At 39.7% G+C, this 17,144-nt stretch overlaps 1 protein-coding gene and 1 long non-coding RNA gene across 4 annotated transcripts; one reads left to right on the plus strand and one right to left on the minus strand.

The window, feature by feature from the left end:
- On the plus strand, window positions 1-15,564 carry zgc:153184 (capZ-interacting protein). Of its 3 annotated transcripts, none has more exons than XM_005455060.4 (6): window positions 2-167; window positions 12,093-12,176; window positions 12,319-12,384; window positions 12,931-12,999; window positions 13,715-13,927; window positions 14,473-15,564. In XM_005455060.4, the coding sequence occupies exons 1-6, from the start codon at window positions 162-164 to the stop codon at window positions 14,881-14,883; spliced, it is 849 nt and encodes a 282-aa protein (XP_005455117.1). In that variant the 5' UTR covers window positions 2-161; the 3' UTR covers window positions 14,884-15,564. The 3 variants fall into 3 exon arrangements, with proteins under 3 accessions (XP_019200718.1, XP_005455117.1, XP_003450246.1); XM_003450198.5 differs by having other exon boundaries at window positions 3-167; window positions 12,090-12,176; XM_019345173.2 differs by lacking the exon at window positions 12,931-12,999 and having other exon boundaries at window positions 1-167; window positions 12,090-12,176.
- Window positions 15,384-17,125, minus strand: LOC102083172 (uncharacterized). Its single transcript, XR_003213953.1, has 2 exons — window positions 17,018-17,125; window positions 15,384-16,153 (listed from the first exon to the last, which is right to left on the minus strand). It is a non-coding gene; the product is annotated as an uncharacterized LOC102083172 (long non-coding RNA).
- Between the last annotated feature and the right edge of the window lie 19 nt (window positions 17,126-17,144).

Here is a 17,144-nt window from a genome sequence, read left to right on the forward strand (position 1 = left end):
CGCTCCTCCCACCTCCATGAGGCTGATTTGGCTCCAGATATAAACACAGTTTCTATCTACGAGCTACGCTTCTCACCTTCCTCACAACCAGCAGTTTGCTCCAAGAGGCCGAAAAGGAGAGAAGTACGCAGGAGGGGACGGTCTGTGCCACATTCAACAGGATGGAGGTAGAAACTATATATATGGCTCCGAGCGCAGTCGTTATGCAGCCCGTGCTCTGAAGCCAGATGTTTTTAACATTTAATGTGGTTGTGTGTAGACACTGTGTGGTTGAAATTAAGGCATTGCATCATAGGAGTTTATTTGTGCTCAGTGTTATTACTGGGATATTTCTGGGGGAACTGGGACTTGTTTGCGCAATGTTTTAAAAAACGTTTGACCCATGGTTCATTATGTGCGTGTCCTGTGTCTTTACTATGATGATAATATAGTTTACGTGGTTTGTGATAGCAATCAGCACGTGATAGCTGCGTGATGTGATTTTAAACTCAGACTCACTTTTTGGATTTTTTATTTTTGTGTGTGTGTTTTTGAAGCATAGATGCGCCTAAAGACACATCAATTTTAACCTATTTGGCTCTGTGTATTTGAGCCTCAGGCTGATATGCTTCAGTAACAGGTTTGTGGTTACAATTTCACAACACAAAAACATTGTAGAGGAAGGAAACGGAACTCGTAGAACATCTTTCACCAGATGCTGTTTTGGCGCGATGACAAATTTACAGTTTAAACTGCTATTTCATTCACTTTAAGTCTTCTGTGAGTACTTTTTAGGGCTCCTGCCACTTCTCAGATCCCAAACTTTCCTTTCCTTTACTCACTTGTGCTGAACCTAAAAAAAGAACATGAGCTCTTCTTTATGGTATAGGAAGTCTGTTCGAGTCTTCCCCTGCACTGTTTGCTCACAGGTTCTCGGCCTCCTCCCTGCAAAATAAGCTGTTCCCTCAGACATCATGCTTAAGTATTTAATCTCATGGGGAAAATAGGAAAACACCCCTTTTCTCCCACTACAGGAGAAGACAGAGAACAAAACAGTTCTCACATTCTTCAGAATTGCTTTCGACTTGTTCACCTTGGACTTAAGAGTTTATTCATCTTTTTGTGTAGCAGGGACTTCCTTCAAATCTTGAAAGATAAGAGTGTTTAACAAAAAAGTATTTATTATTTTAAATGCTTCCAGTGAAATTAAACTGTTAAAAAAATAATCAAAAAACTGAACTTTAATCTTGAAGCAAAGCTTTGATGTGCATTTGATGAATTTTCTATATGACCCTCTAAAAAAACCCCAAAACGTGTGACTTGATTTGGGAGCATACAGACCCGGATATTCGGCAATTGCCTGTCAGCAGTTTCATGGATCTATTGATGACCAAGCTCATTCGGTCTTTCTGCAATTACCACAATTAGTGAAGTGAAATTTGTCATCCAAGTGTCTTTAGCTTAGTTTTGGATGTCACACGCTATTGGTGGCCAATGTGTGGTTCTAGCATAGGCAAAGAATGAGTCACGGTCACAAATGTTGATTTACGTCACCACCTTCAAGCCAGCCTAAGGAGAAGATTAACACATGGAAGTTCTTAAACTTTGTGTTTCCCTTCTAGGAACTCCAAGTGTGTGTTTGTGTTTGTGTGTATGTGCACAAACACCTGAAAATTAGTACTGTATATGCATGTGTGGTGGTTTTCCTCTTATGGAAAAACATCCCCACAGCTGGAGGACTGAGTATTTGAGATCGCTTTGCCAACCATATGGCATGCACATTTATTATGTAATCCATAGTAAAGAGTCCAATAACACAGAAACTCAGTCTGTACCAGCCAGACATTTGCTAATGAGTTAGTTTTTCCACTTTTGTATTACAACAACATGTCTTTTAAAAGGTACTTGCAGCGCTGCAGTCACTGGTACATGTAGTCCATTGTCAAAGGTTGTATACTAAAACTACAGAAAAAAGAGTAAAAAAGAAAATAAATAAACATGTATATTCGCGATCACCATTAAACTTGGTGACTTTTTTACTTTCATTTACGCACCTGTGGCTTTAATTTTTGTGGCACAAAAACAGTCGCCTCAAGGTGCTTAATACTGCAAGGTAAAAATGGTACAACAATACAGAGCAAACCCCAACAATTAGACGACTGCCTAAGAGCAAGCACTTGGCGACTGGGAGAAGGAAAAACTCCTTTTTAACAGGAGCATCTGGCATTATTTATCTAAGTTCATGCTAATTTGCAAACAAAGGTAACAAAGGTTGTTGCTGGCAAGCTTTAATTATAGGCATGTGAATGTGTTGGAAAAATACTTCAGTGGATAGGTAGGAATAAAACTGGGACATGTGCTGCTGAAGTGGACATTTCAGCTCAAAAATGGTTGGCAAAATTTTTTTTTACTCATGCCTGTAGTAATATACCCTCGCTTTTTATCTGAAAGCAGTTCATCTCCAAGATATCACAGTGAAACTTCCCAAGTTAATTACTTTCTCATTTAAAAATGCAAATGAGGTACTATCTCACTAAACATACGCTACACTCATTTGCGTAAATGTTAGACACAGTGTGGCAAAATAAAAAACATATGTGTGATTTGGACAGTTTTTTTAAATTCTTATTGATTGGAAAGATTGTGGAAGGAAAATTTCCAAACTAACCAGTGCTAATGTGCCATGTTTCAGTACACCAAATGAATGGTCCACTCTGTAGCAAACATAAAACAGACACCTAACTGACCGTGAAACTCAGTGGAATGCAAAACACTAAGATGAAGGAAAGTGGAAGACACTGTGGCCTGTCCTCTGAGTCACGGAGTCGTTATGGCTGTATCTCCGTTTAAAGCACACACAGTGGGGTGTCTGTTCAATGTTTTGTAACTTTTACAGTTAATAAAATTCACTTAAGTTTCCAAAACAGTTTTGAGCGTCGTTGGAATGAGTTAGATAAGTGATATTTGGACAAACAGCCAGCATCTTGTAGTTAACGGATGCTCTCTATAGGCTTACTACTTATTACTTATTTTAACTTTATTTTTGTTATACAAACACGTTGACTTCCAAAAGGATGTAATCACAAAATAATTTCATGCAGAATCTCAGTGCTCTTTGCAGTTTTTCTTGATTGTTGCACAATGCATGCAGTTTCCCTGGGGATAACATTAACAGGGTAAAAATAAACACGTTTTTTTTTTTTTTCTTTTGGCTAACTTAACTGTTGTTGACATGAGAGTTGGACTACGCTCATTACAAAAAGTAACATACACTCCTTGCGAACCATTTTTGGCACTCCTTAAAAATGCTTAGATTCTCTGATAATGCTTGCAGAGCATGTTCCCAGATGAAGATGCAGATGCACTGTATGAATGAGTGCAATGATTATTGTCTGGAGAGGGAGACGATGATTATTGTCTGCAGACAATAATCGTCCTCCTTCTTAGTATGACAATAATCATACTAGGAGTTGGTGGCGGTTCATTCAGCAAGAAGTGAACTGCAACAATAAAAGATGAGATGATCTAAACAATGGAGTTGGAGGGGAGAAAGTCCAAATATGGGTAAATGCATTTATAATATTTCTCACGCCTGAGGGATGCACACAAAGTGTTTGGTTGACAAATGGGCTTGATTCTGCAGCTGGCTGAAGCAGTTTAATTGTTCCCATCAGATGTGAAATTGCCCAAGTTTAATTCAAATTAAGGCATTTTATGTCTCCTTGTGTTGCACATGTCTACTCTCTGCTTTGCTGCTTGAAGTTACTTCTCCACGTTGACTCTCATTATGGCACCTCCAGTCATAGGAGGCTATTTGCACCTTTATGACCGATCAAATGATTCATTAAGCCTCATAATCCTCTAAATGCTTTTGCTGCGTTTTACTGCAACACTTTTGTTGATCTTTTCCTAAACAATGTTGTTATTTGCAGCCCACACAGACCCTCAGACTAAAAGGTTCTGCTATCAGGACGAGACTGCGTCAGAGCTCTTTGAGCTTCAGTTCAAAGCAATGCGTGAGGCAGAGAGATACTGTGTGTGGGGTGGGAACTACAGAGGAGATAACGCAGAGGACACTGATATGTAGACGCAAAACACGCATGTTGTTTGCCCTTAAAAATTATGCCATGAACGCATGCATGTACACCATGAAGAAATCATTGTCATTTGAATGCTGGCTACACAACTTCTGCCCCAGCTTGGTTATTGCAGGCAAGTTCTTGAGATCTTCATCTTGACAGAGCTGACAGGGTACAAGTTATTGCAGTCAAAGCCATTTAAGTTTGTAAAGGCCAGGGAGGCTGCTTGTGCTGTCTTAGACATCTGCAGCTTCTCAAACATGCTGACTTTTCAGCACAAAGTCTGAAAAATGCGAGGTACGTGCAGAAGGATTTTGAGAACAGTGAGCCAAACAGAGGAAGTGGAAACTACAAAAACACTATCATCATGAGTTTATACGTTTTTTACAAATCTCCCTGCAGAACAGTTAACCCATGCTGCCTGCACCTCTTCAACCACCCTCTTCTAAATTTGGCATCTAGCCATGCTCTTGATTTCCTTTTTTGGCAGAAAGTAGTGCAAACCCAATAAATACTGCAAGATGCACATACTTTGCAATTGCCATTTTTCCCACATAAACGTTTGCATTTTTCTCAAAAAGGAAGATCTTGCAACCTCTTTAAGATGTTGAATATTTATGACTTCATCATTCTTGCTTTATTATTTAATGTACTTTGTGTTCCAGAACTGTGAAAAAGTATTGAGATTTTTAGGTTGTTGTAGCTTGGAAGACACGTGCATCCTGTGGGTTTGGGCATGTACACTCATGTGAGAAAGAGTTTTCATAGCACTTCATGCAGTCTTGTAAAAATCTATGTAGGCCCAACGACTCCATATCTTTTTCCTGTTGAGGCAAAAATTCAAAGAAATTGTTTTCTGTATGACTTTATCAGTCTCTCGCATCGCTGTGGAGGAATTTCGGCCCATTTTTCTTTACAATGTTCTGTAGTTCTTTGAGGTTTGCGGGCATTCGTTTATGCACAGCTCTCTTAACATCACACCAGAGTGTTTCAGTTAGTCTGATCTTTGGCCATTTCGTTTCAGACTTGCTGGGAAATTTGAAATGATCGTTCTTTTGTATGACCCAGATTCGGTCAAGCTTTAGCTGTGCGACATATAGCCTCACATGTGACTCAAGAATACTGTGGTGTACATAGGAGCTGCTGCACGACTCAATGACAGCAAGAGGTTATCTGGCTGCAAAACAAGACCAAATCATCAAAAGTCTTGTGGTTTGTTCAGCTCAACTGAACAAACCCAAACTGTGCCACCATGTTCTTTTTAGAGAGAAGAGACTTTCTACTGGCAGGAAATTATGATTCAATTTAAATGTTGTAGAAGGCTGATGTTGGGCTAACCTGTCCACATAATATTTATAAATTCACTAAATAAGATTTGAAACTATCCTTAGTAAGTGTAGAAGACAGGTGACATGTAGATACTGCTCAGGTCTATGTGTTTGTGGTGGTTGTGGTAGTAGGGTAAAGTCAAACTGTAAGGCTTTCAGTTGAAACACAAATGACATCCTGCTGTACTGGGTAGTGGTGTGTTGCACAATCTCAGGTCTGAAAGCCTTAAGTTTGCTTGAAATGATCTAGAAACACATGCAGTTCAACTCTCATTAGCAGAATATAGTGGTGCCAGGAATGGAGTTTAGAAAATGTTGGGAAGAGGAAGTGGTAGAGTAGTGGAAAAGTGGGAGGATAGGTTGAATTCCCAACAGAAAGAAATCAGGGAAAAAATTAATGTTTTATTCACAAGCTGCATCTATAATGTCACTGTGTCTTCATCCAGTTTCATACTTATGTGCCACTTCAAATCCCTTTACTCCCATCACTACACTATTCAGGCTATTGCCAAACTGCCAGAATATGATCACTATGCCGCTATGCCTGAACAGATCCCAGATCCTCTGGCACACTGAAGGTACCATGTAATTACAGTGACTTCACTGAATGATGTCATCCCGTGACTGTCGGTGTTCTTTAGTCCACAATGTCAACCATCTGATTCACTATGCTGATGGTTTCTCATTGTGCTGTTTGGATCAGAGTGAATGAGAATACCAGAGCCCTGTGAGAGTCACTAAAGTTTTCCTGAATAAGTTCAAATGTTTGGGAGATGTAATCTCTACTATGAGCTGTTCACATATTCTGGTAGCTTTTGTTTCTCAGATTCTTGTTAAACCGTGCATTCCCACATTAACAGTTTCTTAATCAAATCGCAGTTAAAGTCACTTGGGATATTGATATTGTTGGTGCATTTATCACATTTGAGAAAAATGTGTTCTGGCCTTGTGGGTATTCTTGGGAAAAATAACTTTATCTGCAGCTTTCTGTTCTCGGGTCATTTGGATTTGTTTTCCTTTTCTCTGGATGCTTATTTAATATTTGTCTCCTCAGTCGACAGTGTTAGGCTGTGTCTGCAGCACCTCCCATTTCCCCGGAGGCTGCAGCAACAAGTGAATGAGTTTGTCCATTTACCTCATCCCTCTGATTCAGGACCTTTTATAACACTAGCACACGTAAGTGAAAACACACAACGATGGTGCCAGTAATGGGCAGTGGAAAACTGAGATATTCAGATGAGGTCTGGTCCAAAAACACATCATGTTTTCCTGGAAATGCAGCAAGTAAGAAAGTGCCTGTCTGTTCTCTCACCACTTAACAAGTGTAGGCAGAAGGGAGCTGCTAACTGTGGTGGTTTTCCCCCTGGCAGAACACGCTGACTTGTGAAAACAAAGTCTGCAGACTCAAACTGAAGCCATTAGGCTTGGTGAACTTATTGAACAAAGTCTTGCTGAACAGCTGTGTGCTGTATTTATCTTCACTTTTACCGATCCACACCCTGAGGCTCACCAGTTAGACATTATTAGGATTGAGAGTTAAAAGATCCTGTGCCAGACAGCACCTTTATCAGCTCCTTTATGTACATGGCTTTTTGCTCTGAGACAACTGCACAAGCAGATATGTTTAAGATTTCCGCACACTAACATCATGTGCTTCTTCTTCTCTCCTGCCTCTGGAAATGGGAATCACAGGAACGGACAATAACTGGTTTTGTGTGATCTATGGTCTCTCTGTTCTCCTGCTAGTCATACAGTAAACCTCGTGTCTCCATCCACTGCCTAAAAATGAAGGCACTGGTTAGCAATAACCTTTGTGTCTCTAAGCACAGCCCACAGAGCATATATGGAATTCGTAGAGCATTTTCTCAGCAATTTCAAAATATCTTTTGTAGAGCAGTATATTGATTTTAAAGAAAATGTAGCACCTTAATTTCTCAGGTATTTAAATACACTATTAAACCTCATAAGTATCCGTAGAAACATCTTCCTTATGGCAAACAGGAGTCTCCAGTTTTGGTCCCACTGTTAGATAGTAAAATTTTACTTTTTCTAATTTTCTCATTTGATTTATTTATTGATTACTCTAGTAGATACTATCCACACTTTTCCTAAATCTCTTCAGATGCATTCGTATTTGACCCCAACTCTGTGACCACCCAGCAGAAGTGAGTGTTTGACTGTTTGCCGTGCTCTTTGTATGTCAGGGCACCCCAACATCACACACATCACACACTCAGATAAATGAGGATTTATAGTATTTGATGTGACTGCATCAAATATTTGCGTTCTCACGGGCAGTGTTAACTTGGCAGCAAATTTTGATTTAGTTTTAGTCATAATTTAGTATCTAAATTCTTTTTTTAGTTTACTCTAGTTTTATTTGACTAAATATCATAAAGTTATTGTAGACTGGCTAAAACAGAAAGTGTTACAAAAGTTACAAAGCGTCTTTTTTTCCTTAACATCAAATGTGAAATGTGTCCATGCGTCACGAGAAACGGGGAGCATGGGAGCTTGCCTCCTCCCGCTCCGTTTGTCGGCGGCAGATCAAATTCATGTCTAACCTTACGGCACAAGGAGATTACTTCTGATTGGGTCACTTCCAAACTCGTCCCGCCTTTCTACACAACTTGAATACCTCTGATTGGATTTTGTCTGTCCAGAACATTTTCATCTTGTTTTTATACGTCTACGCAAGTGTGAATACATTTTATCATAGTTTTTGTCCTCGTGCATTAGTTTTTATTTAGTCATCGTCAGGAAAAAAGGTTGTTGACAAAAAACTGTGACTAAAAGAATGAATCAGCGAAATTGACACTGCTCACATGCGTATCCATTAAGTAATGTCCCAGCAAACATGACTAAAATGGTGACGTTACATCTCAGGTCAAAACAGGTCACCATATGACCACAAAGACTCAGTTTTATTGATATAGCGCCAGATCACAACAACGGCAACCTCAAGGCACATTATATTATAAGGTAAATATCCTACAATAATAGAACTCAATGGACGGATTTTGTTTCCAGGTATAATACAGTTGTTGTTTTTTTGTTTGTTTGTTTGTTTGGTTTTTTTGTGTTTTTTGTGGGGGGGTTTTTTTTGTGTGTGTTTTGTTGTTGTTGTTGTTGTTTTTAAACAAACATTTGATTAACAGCTAATTTCATCACTAAATCTTAGTGAATAGAGTCTTACATGATGTCCTCCGGAAGTATTAAAGCAGCCATGATGTTTATCCGCATCTAAAATCTATTTAATTTGTTACATGGTAAATACGTTACACTGTCATAGATATACTCTTTTTATAAAGCTGTGGTGTGAGCAGTACATTGTCTACTCAGCGGCTATCGTTCCCGATGTTCTCACTGTCCACTCGACCGATAACATTTGATTCACATTTATTTTCTCTACTTGATACAAGGAAAAAAATGAAACCTTTATTTAATGAAACTGTTTTTTGGATAGAAAGGTAAACAAAGACAAATGTTGCTGAACTGCAGAGCTCCTTCAGTGACAGACTGCTGCATCCTAGATGCATGAAGGACCTTCCTCCCTGCAGCTGTCAGACTGTACAATCAAAACTGCTCTCAACAATCATAGATGTTTACATCTGCGCTGTAACTGCAATAAGTTAATCAACCGATTCGCACTACAACCTGGGTTTGCCTCTTATCTGTAGTTAATTTTATTTAATTTAATAACTGTATAGTAATCTGTTTATAGTAACCATTGTCCTTGATGTAAATATGTAAGAAAAAATTGTGTATGTTTCTGTTATGTGTCCTGTGTACTGTTTGTTTGTATATGTGTCTTTCTGGCTGCTGTTACAACCAAATTTCCCCTTGTGGGACAATTAAAGAATTATTCTATTCTAAAGACATCTAGACAATGTTGAGAAGTGCATTTAATCAAAGGAGAACTCGTGGCTTTCCTTCACACCTTTCAATTTGAAATTGTTTTACAAACTCGACTAAATGTGAAAAAGACCGCCAAGCTCGTGGTTGTTCAGTGTGGAGATATTTGCTGGGGTGGGGGCTGTAGTCCATATGTGAAAATGCAAAAGTGCATATGTCTGCTTATATTTTTGCGGTCAGTCATTTACGTAAAGACAATACACCTTACCTCTGATCCATTAAACGCCAGTCTTATTGAAAGCATCAAAATACAGCTATGAAATGGTAAGAATGCTTTTAACAACTTTTAATTTGTGCAAAAGCGAGCCTAAATGAGCCATTTCCAGGAAGCTTTCTTAGATTTAAGCTGGGCCTGGTTTTGTGTTTGTGTGTGTCACATGTTTTTAGAAGGCTTTTCCTTTCATTTCCTTGTTTAGACATGTTCAATTGCCCTGTATGCTAGATTATGGTATGTTTCAGATGTGGTCTAGCATGTCCAGGGACATGCTCTCTTAGGAGCCGAGGGGTTACAGAGCAGAGCTGTGATCCAGGAAGCCTGCACAGCTCTGGTGCTTTTTCCCAGGCCTAGAGCCCCAGAAATAGTTTGGCCTGCTCTCTCCTGCAGTGAAACATAGTTTCCCACTCATCCACTGAGCTGGGGGTCCCACCAAAGTTAAGCATGTGTAGTAGTGATAACCCACCAGGAGCCTTTTTGTCATCTTGGTGACACAGTTGATGAAGCCATATGTGCTCATGAGCTGAGAGGAAAAAGATTTTTGACACTGGCGTTGTTAAGTTGCACTTCACTTTTCATCAGAGTGCTGACTTTGTATCTGTAAAATGTTGTGAAACTCAAAGCTGATGATAATAAAACCACTGTTTTTACGTCCACAGACAGTATGTCGCATGGTTTTGGGTGTTACCTCAAAATATGCAAGACTCTAGTTTTAAAGTAACTGCTGATGTGTTGATAATACATGCCTTGGATATTTTTACATTATGCGTGAACAGAATTGCATTTATCATCTTATATAAATGCGTAGTGAGTGTCATTAAAGTCGGGAGTTTTTATGGAGCATGACATTTATTTTCGTTCCACATGAAGAAGCTCATTAAAGATAAGGGCTTACATAAAAGAAGGATGAAGGAATAAAAATGCACCTCCAATTAGTTCTTATGAAGCTGTGCAGATGTTAAGTAACTAACACTCCTAGACCCTCTTGACATTTACATATATCAATTTTACTTTTACTTGCTTCTCCATATTTTAATAATTTGTAGTATTTTTCCTGTGCATAAGCGGTTTCAATTTTCCATCTGCAATCATGATTTTCTTCACCTAAAACATCAGAGCATAGATATACCAAACAAAGAGTTCAACTTCCTGTCCCCTGCACGTGTTGTGACTTTGTGTTCTCAAGGAGGCATTTGTTTTTGAAGGACAGGAAAGAGTTAAACAATTAAAGGTTGCAAAATAATGGCATGACGAGTGGGTGGTCACTTGTAATTATTATTTATTGTGAATGACAAAAGAGATTTCAGGAAAAGGGCTGGCTTTGGATTAGAGTGCAGAGAAATGTTACGAGAGGCACTGCAGGGCTCGCTGGTGCCATTACGTATTTGGGTGGAGGGAGCAAGGTGGTGAGGTCATGCTGAGAACAAGGGGGGGAAAAAGGAAAATAAGGCGTGTGATTAAAATGTGGAATGCGTCTATCTATGAAGCCTGGGAGATCCATGTTTTCATGGGCCACAGTTCAAAATGTGCAAGGCGGGTGAACTGCAAGTGCACACCCAGGAAATGTGACTGAAATGGCAGATGTGAGGAGAGGCACGAGCTTTTTAGTGGTCAATAAAAGTATGATGGTAATGAGATATAATATGAAAGCCACAAAGAGAAAAGGAGGGGTCCCACAAGCAGTGAATACAATGCAAACCATTAAAAGGCTGCATCATGCACTGGAATCTGCACAGTCCTGGCATAACTTCGACTGCCAACTTATGTAAACAAATAGCTCAGCTAATGCACGGTCCCAATACTTGGTATAACATGCACCTAGACCCTGGGAAAAAAGTAGTACTGATGCTGTTTTTTCTCAATTTAGATTTAGGTCTGACACAGTCAGCAAACTTATTACTTAAGCCACAGTAGAGTGGAGTGAGTTACTGGCCATCAAAGCAAAGTGCGGAGGAGGGATGTTTAGCAATCAGCTTGGGAATAGTGGGAGAGACTGAAAGTTAAGCAGCCAAGAAGTGATAACAGTTTGAAGCAGAGGACAGGTCCCTCCTGTCACAGGCTGCAGCGTGATGTGGAACAGCTGCAGAGACCGAGCGAAAGAGTGGGGCTCACTTCCTGTGCTTTCTAGATGAGATCCTCTAAGGACCTGACTAAACCGGCACGCTGATGGAGTCTTGTTAAGAAGAAGGAAGCGAAAAACTTCTTTTTTTATCTTAGAACATGATTTGTGTTCTTCTGCCTTCTGCACATGCCACGTTGATTAAAATAGATCATGTTTTAGCGGTGTTTGTTCAGCAAGTTACACCCCTTCGTTACAACATTCAGCTTGGACAAGTAGGGGGGTGTAATTAAAAGTGCCTTTCAGTTCCACAGTTTGGTTTCCATGACCAAGTGTTGATGCACTATTATGTTTAATGTTTTGATTTTTTTCATGTTAATAGCTTAATACTATCATGTTATTATTCACTGTTCTTGTGTCACGATTGTGGAATTTTTTTTTTTTATTATTATTTTTTTCAGTGTATTTAAGTTTTCATACAGTATTTTTCACTTTTCCTCCTTTTTTCCTTTCAGAAGAATTCTCCATCCAAGCCGTCAGTGGCTGAGCTGGCCGGAAAGTTCAAAGGTCATATTCTTCCAATGCCCAACTCAAATGACGAGGTAATGCATTTTATTTGTCTCGTATAACAAAACAAAAATCTATAAACATGTATGTCCGTGCAGAACATTATTCAAATATATGTGCATTCTTAAAGGAAGCAGTTAGTGAATCATTACTCGTTCTCTTCCTTTAAATTTGTAGCCTCGAAGACGACCTCCGTGTTCCCTGAAGTTGCAAAATCAAACGGATGATAACGACGAGTCACATGTGAGTCACCGCGTTCGTTCATTGACCCGCGTGTTACGTTTGGCTTCTTGAAAGTCCCCAGAAGACAGACTTGGATTTGTTTACTGTGCATGTTCATTGCAACCTCACAGTTTCGACATAGTGGATAGTGTAATGTTGATAAATGTGGTATTTTATTATTCGTTTTTTTGGTTTTCTTCTTCTGCCTCAGTCATTGGGAAAGGCCTGTTGTTTTTCCTCCCGGTAAAATGACAACATGCCAAACAAACTACGCAAATATATCATTGAGTTATGGTCCAATAAAAAGCACAACAGAAATGTTACATAAGCAAAAAAACAATAAAAATTCTTATTTTGTTAGTAACAAAACTGAAATGCGATTAAATGTATATAACAATTCTTAGCATTTGGTAGGACATATACCCTAATGGGCTACTTTATAAGAAAAAGTGCTTTAAAGCATAATCAACCAATGCTCTTAGTAAATATTAACTTTTGATAAATATTGACTTTTAGCAAATATTAGTTGTGAATCCACTGTCTTTCATTAACTGTGTTCTCTGGCAGAAATCTGCTGTTCCACCAAATCCTATTAAAGTCAAGGTGAAGAACTCTGCCGTCATTGAGAAACTGCAGGTTGGTGCAACACATGGTTCATTCGTGAAGGAGGGGAAAAAGCTGCTAAGATCACTAATGATGGGTTATTGCAGCAAGTATTCAGGAGTCTGTTTTTTAAAGCATTACTGCCACCCGCTGTTCTGTTTTCACTGGTGCCTGAGCCGCTCACATGCAGGGAGGTAAAAGGGGAGAGGCTTGTCCCTTATGCAGCAATCTGCACAGATTAATGAGCTAATTGGATCACGGACTACAGAGGTTCTGGCGAGGCTCTAACTTGCTACTTGAGTTCCTTTGGTTTGCAATTTCACACGGTGGGCAGCCATGGGACAAAAGGGCTGCCGATTCTCCCTCTTTCTTTTCTCTCCGGTGCAGGTAGGACATTAGTTTGCGGGGTTAATTTGTCGGCTATTTGTAGCACTTTTATTTTTCGCAGTGACGTTTTAAAACAGGAATGTTGCAGTTGTACGCAGAGCAATATCAAGTGCGTATGCCTGTAAAGTAATGAGTTAAATTCAGTTTTCAAAGAACGATGCTCACGTTGTGACTGGAAATATTATTTACACATGTTCAAAGACATGCTCGAGTTTATTTTCTGCTTCACCTAATCTCCTTCTAAAGCAAGTTCTGTGTTCCAGTAAACTGTTATTCTGGTACGTTTATAAGTTACTGAAGTTTAAAATGTATGGAAGAATTTTAGTATCTTGGCTTCAGGATCTTTCCTCCTGTCCTTCAGGCCAACCTCGCTCTGTCACCCACTGCTCTGCTGCCTTCACCAAAGACTCCAGAGGTGAAACTGCCACAGGCACCGCTGTCCCCCACCATGCCCTGCAGCCGCCTGAGCCCTCTGACTCCCACCCTGCAACCCTCGCATCAATCCAGTGAAGAGGAGGAACCCATCAGCTTCGACAGCCCTCCTGAAGGGACCCCATTGCCAAGCATCAACAAGGTAAGCGCACCAAGCAAGTGTTGCTGTGCTTCCTCCTTATAGTATGGTTAGGCTACGTTTATCTTATTACTTTGAACTTTCAGAAGGCCAAAATGCACCCTAGATCACACCTTTAACTTTCTTTTATATGTTTCATGGTGAATTTTGTGTGACTTTAGTCACTAAATGACCAACATGAGCTGCTGTCACATTGAAGCCCCCGGTGTTTCTCACGCTAATTGCCGAATGAGCTGTGATACCACAGCCAGGTACATGCCCCCCGTCCCTACTGACGTGCTTCTCAGTGGGGGTTCTGCAACGTCTGTTTAAGCAGGCCGGCCTTGGATAAGCTCAAGCAAGATGCCCCTGTAGTACATGTGCGCTCCTGCTGGGTGGATTGAAGATGTAATCCCCTTAGCCTAGTTAGAATCCCTGGGTGTCATTTGTTTGGTGCTGTCACGCATATGCTGATTAAACCTAAACAGTTACTGGCATCATTTAATACTGAAAACCTGCACACTCTTATAGATGTAAAATTAATCCTTTTGCTTATTTTTTCCACACAGACCCGCGCACGACTGTCATTTAAAAGGCGGCTGCCCACGAGACAGCACAGGAGGTCAGCTGGAGAGGAGGCGGAAGGCTTCGGGAGTGGACTGTCCCCATGTGAACTGTGCAGCCCAAAAGAAAATGGGGTCAAGAACCAGGTTTTGGACAGCCCATCAGAGGAAGCTGAATGTAGTCTTACAGAAGCTGAAAACAAGGAAGGGGACTGTGAAACTGCAAACGCTGAAATGACAAAGAGCGACCACGACAACAGGGAAGACATGGAGCATGAAGCAGAACAAGACAGAAGCTCTGACGCTTCGAAGGAGGAACAGCTGGCTTCAGAGCCTGCAGAGCAGAAAGAAGGTGATATTAAGGCAGAAGAAAGGCAGGAAGAGACACCTCAGGAGGCAGACCAAGGAGGGAAGTGAGAGGGTGTGAATGTTTACGTGAAAAATACCAAATATATGAATAAGTTATTCAGTGCTTTTCTGAGAAACTGTTTGAGAAATACTCCTCCTTAAGAGTTATTTTATTCAGGTTTTATCTCTTTATATCAGCTCTTAAGTCCCTCTGTCGCCTACTACTGGCTGATAAGTTAAAAAAACAAACACTGGAGAGTCATGGGAAGCAGCTGTTTGTGCACATGGAAATGACTATGGCAGTTGATGCTGTATTCCCAGAGCACAGGAAACATCCATCATGTCGTACCAAGTCCGTAAGACTCCTGCTTCATTATTATTATTTTTTTTTTATGTGTTTGCTTTTTTCTTTTGTAATGCAAATGTTTCTTTGTTGAAATGTTAAGAGTGCACTTCATATCAGGAGTCCCTGACACATCCACAGAAGTGTTTGAAGCTACCACGTTGTGGGCTGGTAAGAGGCAAAAATGTATTAGAGTTCATATATATGTAAGCAGATATATAAATGCTTTGACGTCATACCAAAGTACTTTAAGCAAAGTATGTAATTTCAACTTAGTTGTTTTGTTATTAATGTATGTTGATCTATGCTGGTCTTTTTATTTTGTATACTTCAAAATATAGAAATCACAGTGCTACTGTGAAATCATGCACAGAAATGTTAAGAAAATAAACGGCTTCTTTCTTACATAACGAATACCTTTTATATATTTTTTTTTTTCTCTTCCTTTTGGTGAATCGTCATGTATCAGTGAATATACCACATCCAAAGAAAGGTGTTCTCCAAGGGATACAGGAGGGTCTTGAGTTGTTTTTAGCCAAAAAGTCAGAGTTTATATTAAGATACTGTCATTAATAAAGGGAAACTGTACTATTGACCCAATGCAGAATTGCCCCAATATAGCGCTCTTATAATTTCTATTTAGAATTCATGTCAGTAATGTTAATGTGTGTGTGTAAACTGAAGTTGACTAATAGTGTCATTGCACCGATTGACATGAGACAAACTGCTTCTTGATGATTAGCATTAGTCCATGAAGTTAACTTAATTTTCTGCATCGGCTGTCTCTGTTTTCAGCATGAACAAAGCTCAGAATAAATGGAAACAAAAGCCAGAGGATACTCCTTTAAGCATTAACAAATACAAAGAATGTCATCTGACATATCTAAAAAAGCTCCTCTATTGACACAAAAGGTGTGACTTATACTCACCGGACACTTTCATTTACATTAGGTGCGTCTTGCTAGTACCAGTTTGGACTCCCTTCTGCCTTCAGACCTGCCTTAACACAGACACAGACTTGGATTCAAAAAAGAGCTGGAAACGTTGATCAGATTTGCATATTGACATGATAGTGTCACGCAGTTGTTCCAGATTTGTACAGTAACGTTATTTTCCTGTTCAAGAATCTATTTTAAAATTATTTTAGCTTTGTGACATGGTGCAACTCTGCTCATCAGTTCAATTTTAGGTGATTCCATGTGAACCGTAGCCTAAGTTTCCTGTTCTTAGCTGACATTAGGGGCATCCAGTGTGGCCTTCTGCTGCTGTAGTTTATCTGTTTTAAGGTTTGACATGATTATGTTCAAAGTTGTGCTTCTGAATACTTTTGTTGTAAGGAGTGGAGTGGCCTTGATATGGCCTGCCCCTCACTGGATACTTTTATCTTTGGGCCATTTACTATAAAGAAACAACCATGCCGCGTTCAAAGTCACTTTAAATCATATTTCTTCCCTATTCTCATGCTCAGCTTAATCTTCAGCAGGTGGTCTTGTCCATGTCTAACAACACTGAGTTGCTAACAAGTGTACATAAGAATGCGTATGTCGGCCTCTGGCGGTAATCCGGAAGAGGTTACAGTAATTCCTCAACCTGCTTCAGCAGTGGAATAAAACTTATCTTCAATGTGTAAATATCTCGTTTATTTGTATCGACAGTTTTTGAAGTCGTTGTTCAATTCAAGTCACAATAATAGCTGTTTTTTGTTGTTGTTTCTTTCTGAAAGGTCATAAGTTCACATGATCCGAACCACTGATAAACTGAACCACTCCTGGAATGATAGAGTAAATATATGGGTCATCAATAGATAAACCAAACAATAAACGTTACGTGGAGCCATGCTTTGGTTAAGCAAATACTTACGTATCATAAAAAGCACTCGAGTGCGTAGCTGCCAACAGGTTGAAGGATACTGAAAAAAATCACGTGGGGTGCAAAGAAAAACATAAACAGCAGAGCTTACGGGAAAATTTGCATCATATCTAACTCT

This window comes from Oreochromis niloticus, linkage group LG14 (assembly GCF_001858045.2).
Source record: "Oreochromis niloticus isolate F11D_XX linkage group LG14, O_niloticus_UMD_NMBU, whole genome shotgun sequence".
NCBI lineage: Eukaryota > Metazoa > Chordata > Actinopteri > Cichliformes > Cichlidae > Oreochromis > Oreochromis niloticus.